Consider the following 27994-nt stretch of genomic DNA (forward strand, 5'->3'; position numbering starts at 1 on the left):
TACAGTGTAGAGGGACATCACTTAAATTATAGATATTTTTACATGACTGGACTAAAATATATTTTCGAGATTAATGTTCCATTTAATGTAAGTCTAGACCAATATTTATTACTTATGAGCAAACTTTCAGATGATTCTATCACTCCTCCATTCTTTTTTTTTATCAGAATAATTATTCTAATTGTGAAAAATGACCTAATTTCAAAGCGTTGTAACTCTTTTCACTCAAAATTGGCTAAGAATAGCACAAAAATACGATTTACGATAAATATTTCTAAGTTTTTTTTTATTTCTTTATTATCTTTTGCATAAATTTCTGTTTTAAGTGCCACAGTTGATCTTTGTGAGGAATTCAATTTTTAAAGACTTTTTGGACCGAACTGTTTTATTTGCTGACATTTAAACATTTATCAATTTTACGAAATGTTTGTGCTTTATATATTGAGTATAGTGACCCTTTTTGCTGTATTCCTGCAGTTGTCAAAGAAATGTTGTTATTACAGAGTTCACATACCTATGGTACACATATAGAATATAATTATGTTGTTATTGTTAGAGTAATGGTGCTAGTATATATGTATATTACATGGTTTACTTATATTGGCAATTAGCTGCCCGATTAACATGCTGGTATCATTACGTGTACTTATCTATAACTTTCTAACTACCATAATTACATCTAGGCGTTGAATGATAGCCATTCATTAGCAAAATTGTTGACAATCTCCTTAGTATAAGAATATAAGCATTATCTATATAGTTAAAGGCGCATATAATATAAAACTTGGGGGTGGGAATGAGAGGAGGGTCTGCTGTCTGAATATGAAGGCAAACTTTATAGTACCAAAACCACAGACTTTAAGTCCGTGCCAACTGATATTTTAACTTAGTACAAAAATACTAATTAATTCACTTTAACTGTACTTATCTTCGAAAAACAAAAGCATCCAAGGATTGATCAGTTACAGGGCACTGATTCATTGTTTAGAAACTGTAACAGGACAAAAACGTCAAAGGTTTTAAGAATGAAAAAGAATAACAATTTTGAAACAATTAATGGGCCTTTAATTAATAATCTGCAGTCATTATATAATAGACACTTTAATTCAGTTGACTGAGAGCAGACAAATATAGATAGATTCTATATCCCTTTTATTATAATAATAAATTATTAAGGACATGCAGCAAGACAGACAGAATGACGGTCAGTTTCCCGCCTCTTTATTCGGAACACATCGCCGATGGCCGAAAAGTTGCGTTAGCTTTTCTCCGCAGTGTAGTTCAGGGGAGTTAACTGTAAAAATACTTCCGCGAGTGTTGAAAAAGTTGTTGTCTCAATAAGACTATGATAATTACTGAAATTGAGAAGGAAATTGGAACCTTATAACAAAATATGTAAGATTCTAGATTCATAAAATGCATATGAACAACGGTGGAAGAGAAAAAACGTAGAGGATATTGCCGATGCTACGAAAAGGAAAGCTTGTTTACAATTTCTATACTGTTCGAAAAAGATATAGACTCAAACAGCTGTATGAATATGTTGACTTATCAGTGATAAAACCTTCGACCTACAAAAGATAGCAAAGTCGGGTGAACCACAATTTGGATTAAGATAAGTGGATACAGTGCAGTCGCCAAGGAAGATGAAAGCTCATTATATTTTAGAATTTTTGACGTTTGTCTCAATCGTGCTGGCTTTTGATTCTCCGTGCATTCCGCGTAAATTCGATCAAGATTCGATCGTATGTGTGTGCAACTCTACGTATTGTGACACATTTGAGAATATTGAACCTAGTCGGCCAGGACCGGCTAATCCTATACCATACTATGATGCAGTTGTTACAACAAGATCTGGACTTCGAATGGAAAGGCGATCAGGAAGCTTTGGGACAACCATTCTTACAGAAAATATTTTCAAAGTTGGAAACACAACCGAACAGATGATTAATGGTTTCGGCGGAGCTTTCACTGATGCAGCCACTATCACTATGAATAGCTTGTCAGGGGGTGCAAGGCAAAATCTTTTAGCCACATATTTTTCGTCAGGGGGTATTGAATACACTATGGGTCGTATTCCTATGGCAAGTTGTGATTTTTCAAAGCGTATTTACTCGTATGATGACACTAAAGATGATTTGACGCTTTCGAATTTCTCTCTGGCCGAAGAAGATGTATTATTTAAGATTCCAGCTATCAAGAACGCTCTTAAGTTTAGCAAAAGGAATATTTCCTTTTTTGGAAGTCCCTGGAGTTCACCGTACTGGATGAAAACTAACAATAACATGACTGGTAAGGGTACAATTAAAGGTTTACCCGGTGGACCATACTTCAAGGCATGGGCAAACTACTTCGTGAAATTTTTGCAAGCTTATAAAAAACATGGAATAGATATTTGGGGATTGACGGCACAAAATGAACCATCTGATGGTCTTATCACAGGATTTTCATTTCAATGCTTAGGCTGGACACCGGAACTACAACGAGACTTTATTGCAAAAGATCTTGGTCCAGCTCTTGAGCAGAATGGATTTGGTCACGTGAAGTTGATGATACTTGATGACCAGCGAATATTCTTACCGTATTGGCCGGAAGTTGTGTTAAAAGATCCGAATGCTGCAAAATATGTTTCAGGAATAGCTATCCACTGGTATGAAGATTTGATAATTCCAACAACAGCCCTGGACCTTACCTACAAGAAGTTCGGAAAAGATTACTTTATATTGAATACAGAGGCTTGTGAACAAGATTTAATAAATAAAAACAAATCTGTCCTACTGGGGAGTTGGTACCGCGGTGAGCACTACTTCTATGACATTATGCAAGACTTAAAACATGGCGTAACAGGCTGGGTTGATTGGAATATGGCATTGAATATGCAAGGTGGACCTAACTGGGAGAATAATAGAGCCGATAGTCCGATCATAGTAAATGCCGAGAAAGATGAATTTTATAAACAACCGATGTTCTATGCAATGGGACATTTCAGCAAATTTGTAGAACCGGGTATGAAATTGCTTCACCACGAGGCAAATGTGACTGAAGGTTCGGGTGTGGAGGCGTTATTCTTTATCCGAGATGATCGTTTTGTCGTTGCAAACTTTCTGAATATAAATGAGGAAGAGATGAATATTACTGTCAGTGACCCGTTGACTGCTATGAACAATTTTAATTTTGAAATACCACCGAAAAGTTTCGTAACATTCCGCTGGTGGAGGTCTTGAGATTTTTCAGTCAGCACCAAAATGTAACAATATTATAATAAATTATGTGATAATAACCACGTCTCTCATCCATTTGCTCAACTTTAATGTAATTATTTGGGATTAGATATGTGCAGAGCAGGAATGTAACATGCCATGTCGTTTTTTTTCAGGCTATAACATTGCCTTGAAATGTCTTTTAGCAAACGTGCTGTAAAACGTCTTTTAGTTAACGTACATGTATGTATTTAATTAATTTAAAACCAGAAAGTTAATTTTTTGAATTAGTATATTGTTAATCTGGTTAATATTTTTGTTGCACCATAAAGATAAATAAATATTTTCAAACTTAGGAGGATGTATTGTTATTATACAGACTTTCAGCTGAATACATAAAAACATTCGATTTCTCAGTAGAAAAGAATACATTCATGGATAATGCCCAGAACGTGCTGAAGTTATTATGGAGTTTGTGGAAGTATATGCAATATCAATTTCGGGGATATCAAGATGGAAATTTAAAGTTTGTCAGCCAATAGTTTAGTGTCTGGACGGATGTGCATATTGACCTATCTAAACTGGTGGCATAGGCTAAGTCACTTTTTATTCCAGCATAATAAGGGTTCAAGTCGTATTTACTTTTAGCAGACGACACTTAAAAGCCAGTGTCTTCTTACACATGTTAATCGTACCGATCAATTGTAATAATAATCCGCAGCAGCAGCAATTTAACATCATAATCATCATCATCAGACGATCATCAGAATATTCAGTACATTATCATCGTCATCATCAATAAATTATCATCATCAATACATCATCATTAGTAACTTGTCATCATCAGTCAGGATATCATTATCATCATCAACTACAACAATATATCATCATTAGTAACTAAAATCTTCGATACATCATTGTATTTATCATAAAAACATAATATCATCATAATGATCATCATTATTGACACCATCATCATCAGTACATATCATCATTATATCATCACCATCAGCGGTAAATCGTCAGTAAATCATCATCATCTCATATTTTTAGAAAACTTTTGTAGAGGACCACAAGATGATGCTGTTTGAACTTATGGCATTGTACATTCAGAGCAAATTTTAAAATCATTTTTACTATACAAGTCATGTAATGTAAACTATGTGACCACCAGGGTGTGGCCATTTTACCCAAGGGACATGACATAAAAGTTATGTTTTGGTCGGAGACCATCAACCGGACACTTTTTTGAATATTTTTCCAAATAAATATCACAAATTTAAAGCTAGAATCCCGAGATGTTCACATAAAACAGCTAGGTTCTCCTTCAAACAGAAGAGCTAGTTTGTTTACTTCCAAACAAATGTTGACAATTGTATAGGAGGCCCATTAAGGGAAAACCAAATCGTCAACATTGCCGTCACTAAGACCATATGTCCGGACAGGTATAAATCGGACTAGTATAGATCAACTATACAATACTACATGCCACATATGATATCTAAGCTCTGGGCGTTGCAGTTTCATAACAGAAGACTAAAATGTGTATTTTCCTATACATTTGTGTAAGTCTGTAAAGTAAGTTTCCCCTAGGGTGGGCCATTTTTTTCAACCCAAAGGACATGATTTATATAATCTTTGTAGAGAACCACAAGGTGATGCCACATGTCAAATACCTATGCTGTGGGCATTGTACTTTAGGAAAAGATTTTAGTCATTATTACTATACAAATCAATGTCCCAAAGGAAGGTCCAATTTTGACCAAGGAACAGGAATTAGAGACCCACCAGGGAAAGCTATATATCTTAGCTCTTGCATTTGTCCTTTGTCAATTTATCATGTTTGGTGAACATTTTCAAATGTTCTTCTTTTGGTCAAATATCATAAAATACATGGACTGGGCTAAAACTGGCTTTTATATATGCAGATATTGCATTATTTAGCTTGGTATATATTTGTTGTTGGTTTTTTTTCTAAATTAAGGCAGAATGATGACAGAACAAACTCCAATTCTCAATTTTTTATTTCATATCTTTGAAGATGTCAGTTTAACCGTGTTAAGTTTAAAAGATACACAATATATTACTATAATTCTTTTTGTTACTATACATGTACATTACTAATATGCTTAATGTTAACATTTATCTTGTGGAACCAGGTAATTAGCCTCTGCAATCGGTACAGGGCCAGGTCAGCCTGAGGTATATGCAGTCTGACTGGGCTCTATACTGTTTGATGACTATATTTAACTTTTTTAATTTTTCATCTGTTTATCTCCAAAAATGGATAATGGACAGATACATAAGCTGGTCAAGTTTATTTCAGTTTAAGGATTTTACCAACAGGTAAGTGTAAATAACATTAAAGATCAATTACATCTGTTTTTAGTATCTTATGATTCTTTATAAATATCTATGAAAATTTACTTAATTTGACTTGAATTTTCTCAATTTTTAAACTTCACAAAGCCTCTAAACGTATTTCAAACCTTATATATATGCTAGCTTACGTAACAAGAGCTGTCACAGGAGACAGCGAAGCTCGACTAATAAAATACTGGACGCAGTAAGGAGGACAAAACAATGAAAGAAAAATCAATTATGTATAATTATGTATTAAGTTATAGTAAAAAAATAACATTTGTTAACATTAATTCCAAGATCAAGGGGAATAATTCTAGAAATAGTCATGCTAGAGTTATGGACCTTGTCACACAACATTTGTGTAATGATAAGAAATATATATTTGAAGTTTGAAGTAGATACCTTAAAAAGTAAAGAAGTTATTATATTTCTTAAAGAAAATCCTAAGTTCAAAGAGAGTTAAATCTGTAAATATTGCTTCAAGAGTTATGAACATTGTCACATAAAATGTATTTGATGATTAGGAATAAGTATTTGAAGTTTGAGGTAGATACCTTTAAAAATAAAAAAGTTATAATAAAAAATAACATTTTTCTAGTAAAAAAATCTAAGTTTATGGGGAGATAATTCTTGCAATATTGGTGCTAGAGTTATGAACCTTGTCACATAAGATGTGGATGATGATAACGTAAATATATTTGAAGTATGAAGTTGATCCCTTTAGAAATAAATAAGAAACAGTAAAAAAAAAAAAAAAATTATGGAAAAATCTAAGTTCAAAGGGAGATAAATCTGAAAATATTGGTGCTAGAGTTATGAAACCTTGCCACATAAGATGGGGAGGATGATAACGTAAATATATTTGAAGTATGAGGTTGATCCCTTAAGAAATAAAGAAGAAACAGTAAAGAAATAGCATTTTTTTTAGGAAAATTCTAAGTTCAAGGGGAGATAAATCTGAAAATATTGGTGCTAGAGTTATGAACCTTGTCACATAAGATGTGGTTGATGATAAGGTACATACATTTGAAGTATGAGGTTGATCCCTTAAGAAATAAAGAAGTAACAGTAAAAAATAGTATTTTTTAAGGAAAATTCTAAGTTCAAAGGGAGATAAATCTGAAAATATTGATGCTAGAGTTATGAACCTTGTCACATAAGATGTGGTTGATGATAAGGAACATATATTTGAAGTTTGAAGTTGATACCTTAAGAAATGACAAAGTTATAGTGAAAAATATTTTACTGCACCAAAACTTTAATCTAAAATCTGGACGCGGACGCGGACGCCGGGGCGAGTAGGACAGCTCTCCATATACTTAGTATAGTCGAGCTAAAAATAAGCTATACATGTAAACACTCTAAATATAATATTTACATTATTTTGATGAATATACTGGTCTTTATTTGTTTTAAAATCAAAAGGTATCAATGTCAGTAAAATGAAATTACAATTAAACTATGCCACTGGTGAAAATATTGCATCTGGTGCTCACTAAGTTATATATATTTTCAACTTGTACTTAAATAAACAAACGTTAAATAATACCTCATCTGACATGCTTTATTACAAAAACACCATAAGTTTAACCTTTAACCTGCTGAATTTGTGCACTGTATCTGACCTGCTGTTAATCTACAACAGGCTAACAGCCCATTGAAAAAAAAAAGGAGTTCAAAGGATTTTGGTATCAAAATACATAAATTGTGCAACAACAATATTGAGCCTGATAAGACTGGATGGCAAAAAGCCACTTTGAATTCACCAGAGCACAGTTCAACCTTCCGGGGCAGGCTGTCAGGCAGTTTACCAGTACTAGTTGCCTTCACATTTGCAAGAAACTGATAACTGAGTAGAGGTAGAGAGTGAATGAACACAGGAAGCATTTAATGTTCAATCACAACAAAAGTGACCTTCATCGTCTGGGAATCAAACCTATGTCACCTGATGCAATTCAACACTCAACCTATTGAGCTTACCGGTCAATTATAGACTGCACAGATGTGCACGCTGGCCACACTATACTGGTCACAAAAGATTATCATTTTGGTTCCAGCAGGTAAAGGTTAAAATCACATTTTTCACTTAAGCATTTCTTAGATCTATTATATCGAAATTATGTCTTTTTTTAAATAATATTCTGATAAAACTAAATGATTGTTTCATATAAAATCCTTTTTTTCACTAATCACAATAATCTAACATAAAAAGAAAGTACCATAAACAATAGACATGTATAAATATCATGTAGAAAATTGGTAAAATTTATCAATAACAAATCACACTGATCCATTTAATAATTATACAGTTTAAATCAAATAAAAAAATACATTGTGAAAATATACACTGAATGAAGTGCTACATTATAAGTTTTAATGTATAAATAAACAGTATATACATACAAATCATTGATTTAAAAAACGTGAAACAGAATTATGCAAATATATAAAAGATAAAATACACATAAATTTTCAACTGACAGTTAAGAAATGACCGTATAATTGACATGATAGTAAAGTTATCACTGAGGTTTATAAGTTTACATAAAACGTTAGGGTGAATACCATTAACAAAACAATGTTTTCAAACTAGTCTTCATCATTAGTAGTAATTGTAGCAGTATTATAATACTGCACGTTTGTAACGTCACTTTTCATTGGGTAATCGTGACGTTTATATAGTTTTATATACACGGCTGCTGTCGACTCATGAAGAAATCTTCCTTTTTTCTTTAAAAAATGATGCTTGCTGTATTATAAATTCGTTATAAAGATTGTTGACAGGTTATATGGCCGTATATAAACGGCTGTTTGCAATATAACCCTCGCCTAGCGGCTTGGGTTATATTTACAAACAGCCGTTTATATAGGGCCATATAACCTGTCAACAATCTTTATAACTAATATTATAAAGAAAATTCGCATTTTTTCCCATTGAAAATCACTTTACATTAGAGGTCAGACTGAAACCAATGTTTCTAGATTGAGCCAAGTGCCAGTGTCCCATGAAGTTAACACACTGCACCATTTTCTATAGGGATAATATAAATTAAGAAGTATATGATGTTGTGATGGATAATTCAAAGAAATACTCAGTTTGTTAATAAATATATTTCCTTATTCTCACATGTTCAAAATTTTCTTACAAAGTATCACTTTATCTTTTATTCCGAGTCTTTTTGTTGGAACAATGCGAGTGTTTAAAACATTGTAAAAATTAAAGTATTAATTAAATAATAATTTAACATTCATCCTAAATGCAACAGTATAAAAAGAGCCATATTTGTTCAAGTCAGGTTTGATATACATGTATCTGTTAAAAACTATCTACAGTGTAGGTAAAATAATTGTGTTATGTATACTTGATTAAACAGTAATTTATAAATTATACAAAAACAAATCAGCGAGTAAATGTTTGTCAATGTTCAATAATAATCATGTATCACAAGCATTGCTGTATTCAATCATACACGGCAACTTTTCTCTTTTCTAGTAAATCATATACAATTAAGTCAGTACATACATGTATACCCGGTAAGTAAATTTAGTTTTTACTCAAAATTGTCAAATTTTAACATCTATATAACATCATGAGTATCATGATTTTTGTGGATATTTTCTATAATAATATTATCTTGGTTCACTTAAATAATTGTAGGTAAAAGAAAATAGTCCTTAGTGCAAATCAAGTATTAAGATATTTTGGTATGACCCATTAAATGCACTATTTTCAAATCCTAACAGAACTTTTATCATGATCCAAATTCAGTTGTTTCCTCTGTAATCTTCTTAAACTCGTAATTTCCTCGTCCATCTAACATCAGATAGTACTGAAATTTTAATATCAACATCAATTAGTACTGAAATATAAATGTCAGCATCAAATAGTACTGAAATATAAATATTGACATCAAATAATACTGAAATATTGACATCAAATAGTACTGAAATATTAATATCAACATCAAATAGTACTGAAATATAAATATTGACATCAAATAATACTGAAATATTGACATCAAATAGTACTGAAATATCAATAACAACATCAAATAGTACTGAAATAGAGATATCCACATTAAAAAGTATTAAAATATAAATATCAACATCAAATAGTACTGAAATCTTAATAACATCAAATAGTACTGGAATATAAATATCAAATAATACTAAAATATAAATATCAACATCAATATCAAATGAACAATTAAATATATGAAACACTTTATATAAATAAGTTCTTCTTTACATGTAAGATAAAACATACTAGAATCTGTGTATAAGATACATACTTCATGATGAGCCCACAGTGATTTTCTATGTGACACTGTAAACAATGTAATTCCCACTTCTCTACAGTGCTGGTATATAAATCCTTCTACGTCCATACTAACCGCACTTGTACACTCGTCTAGGATAGCAAACTGTGGTTTATGATAGAACAGTCTGGCCATCTGAAACATTACACATAGTTACGTAGGTATGTATTTCTGTAACATTGTGTACTTATCTCAAGCTTTGCATATAGATTTCACTTTATTTTCAGTCAATTAATTGTAACCTATCCAGACATGGGGCGATTACTTGACAATTGTAATCGATTAAATTATGATTATTTGTCAAAATGCTTGATTAAATTAAATTACTGATTACTCCATTTTGACATTGTAATTTATTAAATTACTGATTACTGACAGGAGTAATCAGATTACATTTATGATTACTGATTACATGTACATAAGTTAAGAAATGCAATGGTTCAACACTATCGTTTTATTGAACATTTCAATACAACAAATGTACAAAAAAATAATCCAGCTTAGTTTTACAGTAATTAATTCATACATCAGGAATTTTTTCTGGCAATATGAAGTATTTAAAAACAGCAGGCATATTTCCTGCCATGCTTGCGTATTGCTTTCTTTTCGATATGATGAAAATCTTTTTGTACTTTTTGCTTCTACATGGACTTAACAATACCAAAATGTAACAGAAAATATAACCATATCTCACTTTTGTCAGTAATTGCAGCTTATACTTGCTCTTTACTGAACCTGTAAAGTCTTCTCAATAAGTGATAATATACCTATCCAGGCCATTGTTATAATTTCACAGCTAAATTTAAGTGGTATAATTGTGACAATCATTTATGTATTGGGTCAATCTGTCAGTGATCTTTTCATCACCTTATTAAAACACAGGTGTCATCAAATCTGACCTGGGTGACTGCATTTAATTCACCTACACTACCTAAGACAATTAGTAGGCATTGACACTGGTACTTTTTTAACCTTTATATGTATGTTTGTTCAGCAATTTTTTTTAGCTTAACATGTATTGTAATCATACATGTAATCATTGTGATTACTGATTAATTGGTCATGTAATTGATTAAATTATGATTAAATTACAGGAAAAAAATTATGATTACTGCGATTACTCAAAAAATTGTAATCGATTAAATTAAATTAAATTACCGATTACCATTACCCCATGTCTGAACCTATCAAGTTTACAATTATTTGGTTGTGTATAAAACACAATCAGCAGTGACAACTTAAATGGAGCAGAAAACACAGACTATGGGGCAAACCCTTGTGATTTTTTCTAGTCTCTTTGTGGATATCATATCATAATACCGGGTTTGAAATCTAACAAGTAGGATATTTTCAATTATATACACTATAATTTAATGTACTTTGTTGCACATGTGATAATAAAGTATATATAATTGAAAATATCCTACATGTTAGATTGCTGACCTGATATTATAGTTTTCTATTCTTTCATTTGAATAAATAAATGATAATACCATGCTAATTGCAAGGTTATCACTGGGATCATTACTTTTGACGAAACTAGTGCTAGATATTATTAATATTTTGAAAATTGTTAAATGATCCGGTTGGGTCAATATAAAGTATAAAAAATCTTACAGCTATTCGTTGTTTCTCTCCTCCACTGAGTACATCCATCCAGTCCTGAAAAAATACAATAACTTCATCCTTACACAATACATTTACAGCTGATGTACTTGCACTTTAGAAAATATCAAAATAAAGAGTTACTGCCCTTTATAACAAGATTTAAAAGTACTTAAGCTCTTTCAACTGCTATAATATATTCTATTTGGTAGTCAGTTTTTCTATAATAAAACTCAGTATGACTTTCACTAGTTATATAGTTTATACAAATTTATTTTTATTTGATTGTGTTGGAAGCTATAAGCTTATGGAAACACTCTCCAATTTGTTCTAGACTTAACCAGTACTTAGCAATGAGTGTAAAGTTTCTTGCTCCATGAAACTACGGCTTGCCCTGACAGGGTTTGAACCCACGTGGGCAGCAATACTTAGATTACTAGTCTAACATGTTAGCCACTCGGCCATGCCTCAACATGCATGACTTTCTTTAACAAATCAATATCATACTTGTCTTCTTAATTACAATAATTTACCTTTTTAAGAGTTGTTGTGCTTTACCCTTAGCAAGTTCATGAAATATGTTTTTCTAAGTGTGTGGAATGTTCCCCCCCTGTGTAATGTAAAGATTTTCTAAGGTATCAATTAACAAAAACAATAGTGTTAAATATTTACCTGTACAGACTCCCATCCTTTCTCTCTCTCAAGTATATACGCTAGTTGTACTTTCTTGAGAATATCTTCCAACATCTCATCACTGACTTTATTCTTCTTTTGTTCCTCTGGTGAGTCAGGATAGATAATCTGGTCTCGTAATGTCCCTACAGTCATGTATGGTCTCTATAATATATATACTTTAAAATGAGTATATTGTTTAGTAGTTTAATTTATATGCCAACTTTGACATATTTTAGTCATATCTTGGCAGTCAGTCCACCTAACCAGATTTTCTGGATAACTAACCAGTTAATACAAATTTCTCTGCAAGTAAACCATCTACTAATTCTGCTTGATTTCTGAATCAGCAGTGAGAGACAAATGACAGTTTGACTCAATATCAAGATCAATAGTCACAGAGAAACATTGCCTTACCTGACGATCAAACCAGGGGTCCCTGGATATTACAATATATTCTAATTCCTTTTTCCTGGCCAATGGGTAAAAATATAAATATTTAAACTTAATGTTAAATGTCCAGCCATACTTAAGGTCAACACAATTAACAGTGAGCTTGCTAGATTATTTTCTACAATTCAGGCTTAATTTGAATTATATATAAAATATAAGTCAGTGTCCTGTACAATTACTATGAATTAATCTTCTCAAACATAAACTAAAGATTTACCTGTGGAACATAGAAAAGTTTTCCCTTTTCTGGCTTTGTCATAGTTCCCCCAAACAGTGGCCACAGCTATAAAAGAAAACAAAATGAAATTGCATATCAGGTAGTGAAAAACTTTTTACCTTTGAATTTCAACTTTGACATTTATTTATAAATACTGATATGATGAGAAAGCGAGAAAAAACCCCTCAAATTACTGAAATTTTAAGTATTAAATAGAGGGTAAAATGATATCTATCAAATACTTACACTGTATAATAATTAAATCTTTTTTCTATTATAAAATATAAAAATATGGAAAATGCAATTCTATTATCATAAACCATTATTTTGAACATAATATTTTAATATACTTTACCTCTCCAAGAATTCTGAACAAAGAACTTTTCCCTGAACCGTTTGGTCCACAAACAAGGACATTTACACCCGATTTTACCTATAAAGAAGTAAGCAGATTAAAACTCACATGATTACTGAAAGATTTTCCATATAATTTAAAGAAGCAGTATTAGCCTAAGCGCTGAGGGCCATTGGATCAAAATTTTTGTCCAAATCTGAAACTTCCAATATGGCCACGGATTTTATGCAAAATGGGTGGTAGATTTTATAATGACTTAGGTTTATTGGAAATACATTTTTAAAGTCTCAAAAATTCTTTCTTCAGGTCAGGTAATTTATCGGAAAATCTAACTTTTAGGTACTGTTTTTGGAAACAAAAATATTTTTGAAATGATATCAGCATATTTACCTCAAAATTAAGTTCTTTTACTAGAACATCTCCATTTGGTGTGACCAAAGGTACCTTGTCAAACCTATAAAACATATAGAGACAGTGTTTGCACAAAATACATCAATACAAATGAAGCATACGAAAAAATTGCATACCAAGGTGTAGCAGCTGTTTTCATGAAAGCATGATCAAAATGCTGATTTTTCACCTTTCTTATGGTAATGTACTTGACTTTTACTCCAATGAATTATGTTATACACTTAAATTCCAAAAAGGCCATAACCAGTTTGAGTGATTTTTATATCAAAATATATGTACAATAATTGACCAATTCTAAGCATAGTCTTATTATACTGTATGAATATATCAGTTGACTTGATACCACTGGTGGCATACATTGGTCATTACCCTTAATAGCATCTAATATTGTCAGAAAATTAAAATATAGCCAGAAAAATATATATAGGACATAAAAAATATCTGCAGTAAATAAAATGCAAACGTTTCCTTTTTTATCTTTGTAAGCTTAGATGTTTCATTTTTATGTTTTAATGACCAAATAAAGTGTGAGAAGATTGTATCAAGTCTTGCAGGTATTGTTTTGTTTTATATATTACACCGTCATGTTAAAGTTACATCAATTATAAACTGATATTAACATACTTGATAATATAATCTTGGAATACCATCTTTCCACTGCCAGGTTTAAACTGTACCGTTGGTTTATCTTCACCTGTAATATACAGTACAGTGTTTTAGAAATGTCACATAGACCCTATTGAGGTATTTCATTTCTACTTCACTGGAGCCGCGATATAGCGCTCTTCGGTATAGCGCTAATCTCAGTAGAACGCTCATATGCCTTGGCTAGCAAAAAAAAAATCATATTTTTCGCCGATTATAATTTTTTTTTCATGTATATCAATACCGCACCTTATCCACTGTAACGCTTGTTCAATGTGTCAGTCGAGTGCAATAAACAGTCATAATTACGTCACTCATGATAAGAAGGTGTGAAGTCATACACAGGTAAGCGTTAATCCGCTCTTTTGTTCATTTTGAACTGTTGATCAGTCAGGTATCAAACTGTTAGCTAAGACATGCAAACACCGACGAGTTAAGTAAATCACCCAAGCGTACAATTAATTTTAAAAAGCATGCACTTTCGATCTATCTGCAAAAAAGTTGTTGAGGATGGCTGATTTTTTCACAAGAGACAGCAGATAAGACGATTAATTTAGTCCCATCCACTAGGTATCAATTTTCATGACCACACATTACTCACGCTAACACCGCTGTTTTACTGGAAATTTACAAACATTCATTCATGGTTTATATTTTTAATTCGTAAATTTCATGTTTATATTAAAGATATTCAGTAATGCTTTACAAAATAATTAATAATAATATTTTAAAAAGCTTGGACTGATATCCATTGGAAGGTAAGTAAACAATCATTTACACTAACAAGCGTTATATGTTTCGGCGGTGGGTGGGGTAATGCGATATTTTCGCTATAATTACAAAATGAGCGTTATAAAAAGTTACTCGATACAACGCTGTCTTGAGATCATGGACCCCAACATGAGTTTTATATCGCGGCTCCAGTGTATTTTTCTGAAAATACAATGTACAATGTATTGAATACAGTAACTATTCTAGGGCAAATGATTGCGGGATTCATGCATCTTTTAATCCTTAACTTCATAAAGACCTGTTTTGACGGCTTTTCAAACCCCTCTTTTTGAGTAAAAATGCCCTATTAAGGCCCCAAACACTGTAATCTGTTTTGAGAAATGTACCTTAAAAAGTGACCACTTTTTCGGCGCCCCCCCCCCCACCATCAAAAAGGTTGCCAGGGGGTTGCCAGAAGGGGGATGTGCCCCCTTCTGTTTCGGGGATTTGAAGGGGGGGGGGGGGAGATGGTAGCTCCCCCCCCCCACTCATCGCCAAGAAAATTTTAAACATGTGACAGGCTAAAAATGGCCTCAGGTCTATTGTAAGGTAACGTGTAACCAACGCTGAAAAGCCTTTTACTCTATCTCATTCCATTTTCTACAATATGCTCATGAAGGAAAGGGTTAAAATGTCATGCACAAACTACAATCATATGAAAACCTCGTATCATATTGAACAAAAAAAAAAGAAAGACAAAAGAGCTCTTGGAGTTTTAAGATTAAGTATTCAAACAATCCAGAATCTGGCCAGATTGTGTAAGTGGCCAGGCACTGGAAATTTAATCATGAAAATACCATTTAACTGTAACTTACTTTGATGGTGGTGGTTTTTCACCATGGTTCTCTCATATTTGCCCCTGTTGAGATCATCTAGTACTTGTATCAACTCTGTGATACGTGCTGTAAACCTATATATATCAACAATAATACACAATTATCTATATATTAAAGCAAAACTAATTTTGCATTAAATTAGACTATATATCTGATTTTGGCATTAGAAACATTTAATGTTGTCACTGTTAGAATATGAGAATTTGTGTATCATATAAGTTATGTATTGCATCATATAACATCCGTACAATTAAGTTAGTCTACCAATTTATGAATTTATTTTGTGTGAAAGTTTCAACATTTCACATTACCAAATTATGTAACAAGCTGTATAAAACGTGTATAAACTATAAAAAGATAAAAATATCTTCATTTTCATATTACATGTATTTGTCGAAACAGAAACTCAAAGTTTGTAAGGGTCATGCCAATAACATAAAGAATTGTTCCATAATAACGTTTTCATGCACAATCAAATTCATATCAAATTATCAATTATAAATTGCATTAATTAGAGAGCAAAAATTTGTGACATGTTTCTGTCATATACAGGTAGACAGTAAATATACATGTTGATAATTTTTGTACCAGTACTAACAGTATATTTTCTGACAAGTAACTACTGGTTTACATTGTACCAACACAGTAGAGATCATATGGAAACTTTCCAGCTTTACTGGTGGAGGAAGACTTCATGTGTACCTCTATGCATTGTTTCAGACTGGAGCTGACATCTGAGTGAAAACATCAATGTTCTGTAAGCTAGCTGGATAGCTTCCTCACATCAAAGGAAATCAAAGTCCCTGGCAGGGTTCAAACCTACAGTAGTGAGCGGGCAGGTGGTTGCTATTTTCTCAACAAAATAAATGACTTAAGAGGAAGAGTTGTGTTATAACCCTTGTCTGTAACAAACTATCAGAGACAAATATGTGTCATGATCTTCATTTAAATCAACTTTACACTCTTTCTACTGATTTAACAAGGCAAGTTTTGTTTATTAAAGATTAAGTAAACAGTTACCCTGCCAGTCTTGTCATTTCTCTGCCAGCCAGAACTATTCTACCAATTGCTTCAGCCATTCTTACCAACATACGACCACTCTTATAATAATCCTGAAATCATATGATCCAAAGTTAACCATACATTTTCTTAACATACCATCCTAGTGGTAACCTTAAGCACTTGTATAAAACCTTTCGAACTTGTTGCAAAATGTGTTAAAATACCAAATCCTTGATATAGTTTATTATTGTTATTTAATATGTGTTTCCCTTATCTGTTTAACAGGCCATAAAAAAGGCTTCAAAACAATTATGCATCATCAAGTGTATGAAGGTACAAATTAAGAGAAAAGTGCCTTAAGTGTCATTTTAGCACAAAGGGCTATTTAATAATATCATAATATCATTCACTCTCAAATGTTAATATTTCAGGTTTGTTCACTCATATATAAAATAAATTTCTATAAACAAGTTGCACATTTCTTTATTCAGTAAAATGTTTACCTCTAATCTTTCACTATGAGAACTGTTATCATATTTTGGATTAGCCAGATTCAAGAATGGACGACTTACAACCAAGTATCCTATCACAGTTGCAAAATCTGGTTTAAAACAAAAAAGTACAATTAAATTAAAACACTATAAATTGATATGATCAAGAATAGCAGAATTCTTTAATACATATAAAACAAAGATATTCCACAAGTGGGGTAACATCTTTATACCTTTTTAGAAAATTTAATGGTATTATTTTATATCATTTTTATGTGTGTAAAAATCACAATGAGATAGACAAAAGAATATCAACACTTACATTTGGCAATTATGTTATCTACAAATCCCATCTGGAGACGGAAGAAAATGAAATACCTAAGGTGGTTTACCTGAAATCATAAAACAGTAAAAGTAAACAATAAACTAATACTATGTACCTTTGCACCTCAATTTCAAATAAGTACCTTTGTACCTTAATTCCAAATATCTAAACACCTATTACTGCAGGTATACTTATCAAATACCCATATCCCCAAAGTATATATCAATTTTTGCTAGGAATTCTATTAGCAAACACAGACATAGACAGCTCTGTTATAAATGTCAAATAATTCATTTAAAAGAGTAGATGTTTACAGCCAAAGACTTTTATTAAGTACATTATATAATCAAGGTAAGTAAGAAGGCGAGGGGCAAACGTCCAAACACTGAGTCTTGTTACTGAAGTTCAATACAATATAAGAAAAAATTACCAGTTTATTGAATGTTGCGAGTATGATGGACTTTTCCTTCTTGTTGCCCTGATAGAATGCCACCTCCTCACTATTAGTGATCAGACGTGAGTTAACATAGCGGTACTCTCCTTCCAACTTCTGTTCTATCACAGTTAGTTTACCAATAGGTCGTCGTAACCTGGTATATACAAAATATCATATCACAGTTAGTTTACCAATTGGTCGTCGTAACCTGGTATATACAAAATATCATATCACAGTTAGTTTACCAATTGGTCATCTTAACCTGGTATATACAAAATATCATATCAAGGTTAGTTTACCAATTGGTCGTCGTAACCTGGTATATACAAAATATCATGTCACGGTCAGTTTACCAATTGGTCGTCGTAACCTGGTATATACAAAATATCATATCACAGTTAGTTTACCAATTGGTCGTCGTAACCTGGTATATACAAAATATCATATCAAGGTTAGTTTACCAATTGGTCGTCGTAACCTGGTATATACAAAATATCATATCACTTAAGTTACCAATTGGTCGTCTAATTTATAACCTGGTTTATACATGTTCAATTTCTTTTCTTCTTATAAGTGTCTTTCTTAGTGGTTGACCTATTTTTCATTAGCATGCCTGTTGTTTATCCAGACAGAAGTGAAGTTTAAATGAATGATTAATTAACGCTATTAAGAAAAGTAAATGCAAAAAGTACAGTCAAAAATGTGCGAATTTGATATTATTCTCATTGGATGAAAAAGTATGGCAAAAACAAACAATGCTGAAATATTCTAATATCAAAATTATGGAAAGTCAGATCAGAAATTAGAGTAATAACATATACTTATCAGAGATGTTTGGACAGCATTTCTAATATTGAAGACAAAAATCAACTAATCTATTTAGCACAAACTAGACTTTGCAACAAGACAAAGAAAGAAACGTGTAAATATTAAATTTTGCTTGAGAATGCCTGAATTTTCAGCATTTTCAGTGCATTCAAATGCTACATAAGTATAATTTTGATAAAGTGCATGCAAGAATACATAAAAGTACAATTAAGAAACCATTCCAGCTGTGTGACACATAAAATTTGTTTCTTAGTCTGCAATTAACATATGATTTTTTTTTAAGTTTTCATTGCTTCTGAGGAATGTCAAAATCTCAAAGGTTCATAGATTTTTATTTTTCCACGATTTAAACTGATAAAAAAATGTAAAAATTATTTTCCTAATGGGAAAAGATCAGGGTCCCCTTTCAAAAAAACCAAAAATGTAAGTAAAATATTTATTGTAAAAACCTGCCAAAAATGCCAGAACCCCTAAATCACGCTGGACCCGAAAGATAATTATTATTAAAATTTTGTTTTTTGTTCTACAAACTTAATTGAATAAGTTTTTCTTTTTTTTTACATTTTAGTCATTCAAAATATTAATCAAAATTCAAAATTAATATTAATTTTTGTTTTGAGGTTAAAGGGTTTCAAAATCGCTTCAATTCATTTCACTAATAAAAATTTTTTTTTAGATAATTAAGGTTAACGCAAAATTGTTTGACTAGTAGATAAAACAGTAAAACTGATTACAACACTTTATAATAATACATCTAGAATTATCTCCCTTACCTGGGCTCCTATACCTTCAGTCAATTTCACTGTGTATATTACCACATCTAGAATTGGCTGTGAACACATGGAATAGAAATATATGAATGTTAATGCTTTACTTACAGAGCTACAATATGCATTCTAAATGTCTTAGTGATTTGTGCTTTTTAAGGAGAAGTTTTTAAGTTTTTTACTATACATGTATACATATAAAGGAAAATATGCAATGGACTGGAAGCGATTGAAAAAAAATTGGGTTAAGCTTCATGCAAGGGTCATTCCAGTCAAGTTTCAATATTCAATGTTAGCCTTTTGGTTTCAGAGATGATTTGAAAGAACTGTGGATGATGAACAGATGATCCATAAATGATGGACATCCATCAAAGCTGGAAAGCTCACCATGACCATGATGTGCTGGGTTGAGCTAAAAATTAATGAATTTAAAATTGAAATAAAGTTGTTTTTTTGTTGTTGTTTTTTTTCTCTCCAAATTTTACCATGACATTTCTTAATATTAAAGAACAGTGATATACACAAACTAAAATTTAAATAATGGAAGAACTATTTCAAAGTCTAAAAAACATACCTTGCTTAAATTAGAGTACAATTCCGCGACAGATTCACAAAATCTGTCAACATCCATGGTAAGAAGTTGGTCTGGGTTAGATATTCGGTTGTCAAGGTTACTCATCTTGTAGTATGTAAAACCCCTGTAATATGTTATAACAAATTGTGACTGCATACTAATTTTATGTAAGATTATATGATTTCTGTAACCTCTAAATGTAAAATTATTTGATTTCTGTAACCTCTAAATGTAAGATTATATGATTTCTGTAACCTCTAAATGTAAGATTATTTGATTTCTGTAACCTCTAAATGTAAGATTATTTGATTTCTGTAACCTCTAAATGTAAGATTATTTGATTTCTGTAACCTCTAAATGTAAGATTATTTGATTTCTGTAACCTCTAAATGTAAGATTATTTGATTTCTGTAACCTCTAAATGTAATATTATTTGATTTCTGTAACCGTTCAATTGCTACAAAGATTCATCTTGACATAACAATTATTTTCAAATAACTTTGATGTTTATTATAATATTTTTCCCACAATTGTTATTTATATCCACTCTACCTTATCATTATCAACAAATTTGACATAACTCATCATTAACAATTAAAACAATTTTCTTCTCCCTACATTATATCATGAGTTTTTTAAAACAAGAAGCTACATTTATATTTGATAAAGATTATAATCATGCATGAATAATGAGGTTTGACATTACCTCAAATATTTTTCGTACAAATGGTTGGAAAGCCTTGTCCTAAATCGTAGTTTGAGTTCATTTAAACCATACTGAAAAATAAATGTAGAAAAAGATGAAACTTGTCAAGATATCCACATAGTAGATCAGTGATTAACAATATTCAGTAAAGATTATTAGGATCTTACACCAGCTGCCAGTACAGACGGAAATATCTAGCTTGAGTGTAACTGTTTAACAGTGGTAACAAAAGGGTCAGGTTTTTCTAGTACTGGTGTAAACAGACAATTTTGCATGATATGCAAGAAATAGAAATTTACTTTTTTTTATTTATACTGTCATAAAATTTAATTAACATAGAATACCTTACCAAATTACATTTATACAAAACATGTCTAATTCTTACTGTGAGATTTTCCTTTATAAACATGGTATTTAGAGTTTTGTAATTTAACACTCGGTCTAATGACCTTTACGATTATATTGCAGTGCATCGGAAAACAATACTGAGCTGTTTTATACACAAGACACTCAAAACTTAAGTATATTCCCTAATAATAAAGTTTTCATGGCGGAGATAGGTAATGTTTCTGTGTTTCTCCATACATATCGGGTATGAGAAGCCACATTAGCAGGAACCATCGTCTCTCTGTCTGATGATTTCCACACAAATCAGAAATCAAAATCCTATATCAACCAGCCATTAACACCATATTGAGTGATTGCATCAAGACATCTTATTAATTACTGGCTAACAAATAGCTTTCTAGCAGGACTGTGCTGTCATAATAAAGATAGTTACCTTTAAACAATTGTTCACAACAGATATCTGAAATATAAAGATAGTAAGATAATAAATCAAGAATGTGTATATGTTAAACAACCTATACAAATCTACAACACAGTACAAACAGCCTAAAATAGAGTACTCAATCAAAAATCAACTAAGAAAGCACTAATACTAATAGGCCTTGTGTAAGTGTTAATACACCGGTGTAATATCGTTTTTATTAAATATCTTTATTACACTCATGCACCATAGTTTATTTGATAAAAAGTACTTATAAATAATCTTTGAAAAGTTTAATATCATTTTCCATTAATACTTTAAGTACTTATATATATTGTAATGAACTACAAATAACATCAGATAATTCTATACTTACAATAGGCATGGCCCACATGAACTTAAACAGATGTTTCTTAAACAACTGCATATTTCTACCAATGATTGCACTGAAAAGTAAATAAATTTCATTTATGTAAAACACTTAACCTGCTTAATATATATTTATTTCAACCTGCTTGTATGTATGTATAAAGGCTTTGACATGCTTTGTTTATGGAACAGTCCATTCAAAATAAAGGTATTTTGGTATAAAAAACAGAGCTATCAACAGTATAAAACCTGGTCAGATGTATGAATGCAAGTTAGACTGGCTCTATACTGGTGGGAAAGGCTAATAAATATTATAGATATACAGTACACTCACATGCCTACAATTTTTCATCTTTCTAAATTCACTTTGTAGGTCTTGTAAAACAGTTTTCATTACATTATGAGACATTGTTCCAGTCCGTAAATCATTTTGAAATTACATAATGAGAGATTGTTCTAACTCTTTAATCATTTTGAAATTACATAATGAGAGATTGTTCTAACTCTTTAATCATTTGGATATTACATCATGAGAAAATGTTCTAACTCTTTAATCATTTGGATATTACACCATGAGAGATTGTTCTAACTCTTTAATCATTTTGATATTACATCATGAGATATTGTTCTAACTCTTTAATCATTTGGATATTACATCATGAGAAAATGTTCTAACTCTTTAATCATTTGCATATTACATCATGAGTGATTGTTCTAACTTTAGTTAAATCATTTAGATATGTTTTGTTATAGCCCTATTACATAATTCTGATTTCTAAAATGAATTTGTAACATATCAAAATAAAGCTAAGCTATACAAGTTTGCTTAATTTTTTTAGAATGTATTTACACACTATTCATATGATATAAACAGAAAGCCCAAAATACCCTTTATTTGTGTCAAATACTACACATGTCTTAAATTTAGACTGGTTAAAAGTTACCTTGTAAGATTTCAAGATCAAAATATTAAAATTGGGCAGACAAACATAATTATTATACTAGTTGCCAGCTAAGTCAGGTCAGACATTTTTTAATCTTGGCCTGGCCCTATACTAGTGATATCTACGGGTGGAAATAATTACATATGGCAACATTAAGAGATAAATAACATTAGAAATGTGACTAATATATTACACATCATTATGTTAACATATGACTTATATCAATAAAACAATGTGACAATGTCAACATATACCTTTCAATAGCCGTTCCATTCTGTATCATCCAAACATCAGCATATGTTCTACACATCAGTGATACAGCCACAAGAACTAGGTACCATACCTGTGTTATATACATACATCATATCATAATATATACTACATAATATGAGCCGCGCCATGACAAAATCAACATAATGCGTTTGTGACCAGCATGGATCCAGACCAGCCTGCGCATCCGCTGTTCACTATCATTTTCTCTACTTGTTATAGGTTTTATAAGCAAACAGCATGGATCCTAATCAGACTGTGCGGATGCGCCGTTTAAATTTCTTTAAAATCATGAAGTTTTACCCTTAAATTCACTTTACATCAAATTTTTCTACTCCTTTTCTTATTCTTCCCAAAATTTAAGAGAACAGCCACTTTCCCTATCTAATGAAAGAAAAACTCTTGAAATATGTATATATAATGTTGATTGAAGTAGGACATCTATTGACCTTTTCGAAAACCTAGCTAAACATCGTTTTCCGGTACGTTACGGATTTAGCTCTGGGGAATTACACCAAATGAAATACATAACACAGTTACATGATATTTTTATTTTTCTATCATTATTTTACCGTTTAAGGTGAAAAAAAATTGATGTTTTTGAAAATTATCAATATTCTTTTAATATCCATTCCAAATTTTTCAAAAAAATAAATTGTTTATGATGAAAATCAATAAAATTTAAACAGACGTAGTGGAATCTTCCATAATAAATAAGGTTATTTTCTGCGTAAACTTGTTTATTTACTTTATTTTTTGTATGGAATTTTTCATAAATGATATTTAATTAATTTCTTATAAAGAAATAACTGTTTTATTTCAATTTAATTTAAAAAAGGACGAAAACACCGAGTTCGCTATTACACTCCAATAGGTTAATTCCCCAGAGCTATGTACAGAAAGTACCGGAAAATGGCGTTTAGCTAGGTTTTCGAATTTGTGAATAAAGTTTCGAATTGATAGGTAACTGTATGCCATACAGGAGTGAGATATTGTCTGTAAATTTATGCTTAACTGGTTGATGCTTTAGATTTCAATTGAAAGGTTTCAAAATTTTACTGAAAAATTCATAAAAAAATATTTCAAAATATCGGATTACTATCAAAATCATTCATTCTGGAAAAATAAATTCCTTCTTTCATTAATTCAAAATACAGCAACATTCTATATACCTACTTGAAAATTACATAATGGTTTTGATAAATGAAAACAGATATAAGGAATATGAAAACAGATAAAAGGAAGTGTAAAAATTTTACATATTTTTAAATACTGATATATTGAAATTATATATGCACATAACTTTTATAATTTTTTAATTGTAGTAATTACACGTATTATAGCATACCTCTGTTGAAAACCATGACGGCAATAGTATAGCCAGAATTTTACCCATACGCCTAAAAAATATAGTAGATTTAAATTAATACAAATTATCGAATCACTGTAAATGTTCTGAACACGAAATTGATTTATATTTAATATAAAATTATCCAAAGTGTTCTAAAACAATTATGACAATCCTCACTTTTTCTTATAAAATTAAATAAAAATTAAACTTTAAATAGGAAAATATTTTAATTGTTTACATAATATTATGATAGATTCATATGATTGCATAATTATACATGCACTCATTTAAATCCAATTATAAATAACAGTTACCTCATGAATTTCATCAATGAAATTAAATGAAATATTACCTAAAGAAAACAGCATCAACAGCTGCCCGTTCCTTTTTCTCTGTTGCCTAAAATACACCATGGAATGTCATGTCTTATCAATTATTATGTTTTATGCTTAAATACTGGGTTATATGCCCAAACATAATTAGATTGTCAAGTTTAAATCCCCCCCAAAAAGAAGTGACCAAAAGAACTCTTAAAGGGTGATCCCATTCACATTAATATAACAAAAGAAGTTTGATTTTGTGAAAACATCAATACTAAAATTTGATATATATACTGTAAGTCTTAATCCAAGTCCACAAAAAAATTAGCAATTTAAAGTACATCTATTTGACTATAGTCCCTTATCATAAAGCTGAGAAATCATTATTAGTACATCAACAACAACAACAACTTACCCCATGTACGAAAACTTTGACCTCAGATTCTGTTTTCCTAAACAATGAAAACAAAGAAATGCCATCAAGACCTTTCAATCTGAGCTAAAAATAATAAAATGTCATGTACCCTTATTCTGAAACATTGACCAGTAGACAATGATAACAATTATAATCAATAATTCTTATAATAAATTATCATATTATATCACTGCCCTCTAGATACATATAATTGTTATCATGTTAATGGCAAGTTACATTGTGCTGATAGTAGATCTATATACAATGAGAGTGCAAGTAATGCACTGCTTAACTACATTTTAACAACAACCCCTGGACAATTGCATTTAAAACAAGAGCCAGTTGAACTGGGTTATGCTCCCCTAATAGGTTTTGGACACAGAAAAGTATACCTTTTGTAGTTTCAGAGTTATGTCATGGGCAAAGTTCAAAGTGCAATAATTCCAAAATTAGGAAAGGCAGAGTTACCGTTCTTTGCACTGCACTTCTACTCAATGAGATCTAATTACCAATTTATATTCTGGTTGATACCTCTTGTAGTTTCACAGTAATGTCCTGGACAAAGTTCACAGTGTAAAATTGAACTTTTGCAATGAATATATACGCAATGAGATCTATCTACCTACAAAGTTTCATGTTGATATCTCTCATACTTTCAGAGTTATGTTATCTGTATATCTCTGGAGTTATGTCCAGGACATGGTTCTTTTGCACTGCTCATCTACCCAATGAGAAGTATCTACCTACATATCTCTTATAGTGTCTGAGTTATGTCCAGACAAAGTTCAAGGTGTTAAACAAAGGGCAATAACTCCAATTTTAGACAAGACAGAGTTATTGTTCTTGTGCACTGCGCAATCTATCTACCTACGAAGTTTCATGTTGATATCTCTTGTTGTTTCAAAGTTATGTCCTGGCCAAAAAAAAGGGAAGAACGGACGGACATCAGGACAGATGAACAAAGCAGCGACTATACAGGCGAGAATTTGGTATTACTCTTTATATTTATGTATGTCTTTTAAGTAGAAGATTAATAAATAGCTCTTACTAATTATTGTCACATGTTCCGACTAGATTGGCAGATACATTTTTAAAACTATTTTAAATATATAGGAATTTACAACAAAATTGTGACAATATGATATACTGGCATGCGAGCAGTTCCCGTACAAAAATCACAGTTACTGAAACATTATTTTTTATTACGCTCACTCACCAAAATTTGATTGTTACACATCAATATTCAGCTCGTCACACAAATTATGGAAATTCCATAATGTTCTAAACATAGTATAACCCTTACTTATGAGGCCTCATATGGGGTACCGAAATTATCCATTATTTTGTATGAAGAGAAGTAGTTCCCGTACATAAAATCTAACCCATTATAATTATACAATTTTATTTTATCGGACCTATTTTCCATTTACAATTGTTGAACAGACCATTATCTAAGAGATAAATAGATGTAATTCAGGAAATAGAGCGTAGACTAAACGCGGGTATCAATTACCCGGTACCGTTACCCCAACGCATTCACATGCAATAGTATGCTTGAATGCATGATATTTTACGCATCAAAGCCATAAAATTATTATATATAGTAATATTGGTCAACATTCTGATAATTAAACAAGTTTACACCACATTGCCTACTTATTTGTAAACAGGTGGTATTAGTGGAAAACCCTTTAACAAGCCTCACGTGTAAGTATTTTTGCGCATGCGCGCAAGGACGGAATCCCCCAGAGAAAACAAGGTCACGTTTTGACGACGCACAGGTGAAAGTGATTTAAAATGAGACTTTATATACGTACTGCCGAACTGACACTTAGATTTTGTCTCGTTTATGTATCTGCTTGATTTGAAATGAATTTTTGAAGAATGCAAGTAAAAATCAAGCATTTAAATGAAAAATACGGGTACTGCTTCTGTACGGGAACTGCTCGCATGCCAGTAACAATATATTTTAAGGATAACAGGCACCAATTTATAAGAATCAGAATTTTAAAAGTCAAAATCTAGGACATGATTAACTTTAATATCTAAATAAGTATAATTAGCATAGATCTACAAACAAAAAACATTTATAATTTTTACATTCAATTATTTACAAGTTTATTGTTCTCAAATCTTAGAATAACAATGTGAGCAACAGACATGTCCAGACAGTCACTTGCCCTGCTCTTGTCTGCACTAAATTAAAATATTTAAACCAGCAATTAAAATAATGAAGATCCCCTTTATTATAATTTTCATGCTAGGATTTTACAATTAATATTAGTAAGCTATCAAATCAATGTCGGTTAGATTTTATTTGAGATGTCATGCTTTATCTGAAATTGGGTTCATAAATTATAACATTCCACAACACTGGGCCATACCCCACCCGCTCTAACCATCAGACAATCAATTTGTTAACTAATGAATCACATTTACTTACAGCTTCCTTTTAGTAGCATTTGTTTTGTAAACAACATATATGGCAACACCTAGAGCAGTTGTTAAAGCTGCTTTTTGAGGGGTGAGTTTGCTAAGGACCCCCATTTTGTTTGAAGGCAACTTCAGTAGCCTAATTT

The 27994-nt window shown here is 31.2% G+C and overlaps 2 protein-coding genes across 2 annotated transcripts; one reads left to right on the top strand and one right to left on the bottom strand.

The window, feature by feature from the left end:
• Nucleotides 1-1270: 1270 nt before the first annotated feature.
• On the top strand, nt 1271-3556 carry LOC132753612 (lysosomal acid glucosylceramidase-like). Its single transcript, XM_060744101.1, has one exon. The coding sequence runs from the start codon at nt 1647-1649 to the stop codon at nt 3222-3224; it is 1578 nt and encodes a 525-aa protein (XP_060600084.1). The 5' UTR covers nt 1271-1646; the 3' UTR covers nt 3225-3556.
• A 5687-nt stretch (nt 3557-9243) lies between these two features.
• On the bottom strand, nt 9244-27992 carry LOC132753613 (ATP-binding cassette sub-family D member 3-like). Its single transcript, XM_060744102.1, is given in 23 exon segments — nt 9244-9394; nt 9857-10018; nt 11501-11545; nt 12161-12325; nt 12831-12896; nt 13186-13263; nt 13576-13639; nt 14221-14290; nt 15828-15922; nt 16869-16960; nt 17354-17451; nt 17664-17733; nt 18097-18294; nt 19704-19760; nt 20272-20395; nt 20978-21048; nt 21759-21785; nt 22123-22192; nt 23314-23402; nt 24678-24729; nt 25033-25079; nt 25416-25452; nt 27859-27992. Coding segments are annotated over 23 exon segments (1959 nt in total). The 5' UTR covers nt 27963-27992; the 3' UTR covers nt 9244-9316.
• Nucleotides 27993-27994: the final 2 nt, after the last annotated feature.

This window comes from Ruditapes philippinarum, unplaced genomic scaffold, assembly GCF_026571515.1.
Source record: "Ruditapes philippinarum isolate M1 unplaced genomic scaffold, ASM2657151v2 ctg1246_1_1_1_1, whole genome shotgun sequence".
In the NCBI taxonomy this organism is placed as follows: Eukaryota; Metazoa; Mollusca; class Bivalvia; order Venerida; family Veneridae; genus Ruditapes; species Ruditapes philippinarum.

Coding starts and splice junctions, on each gene's coding strand:
- LOC132753612 (XM_060744101.1), top strand. CDS start 1,647: ATGAAAGCTCATTATATTTTAGAATTTTTGACGTTTGTCTCAATCGTG.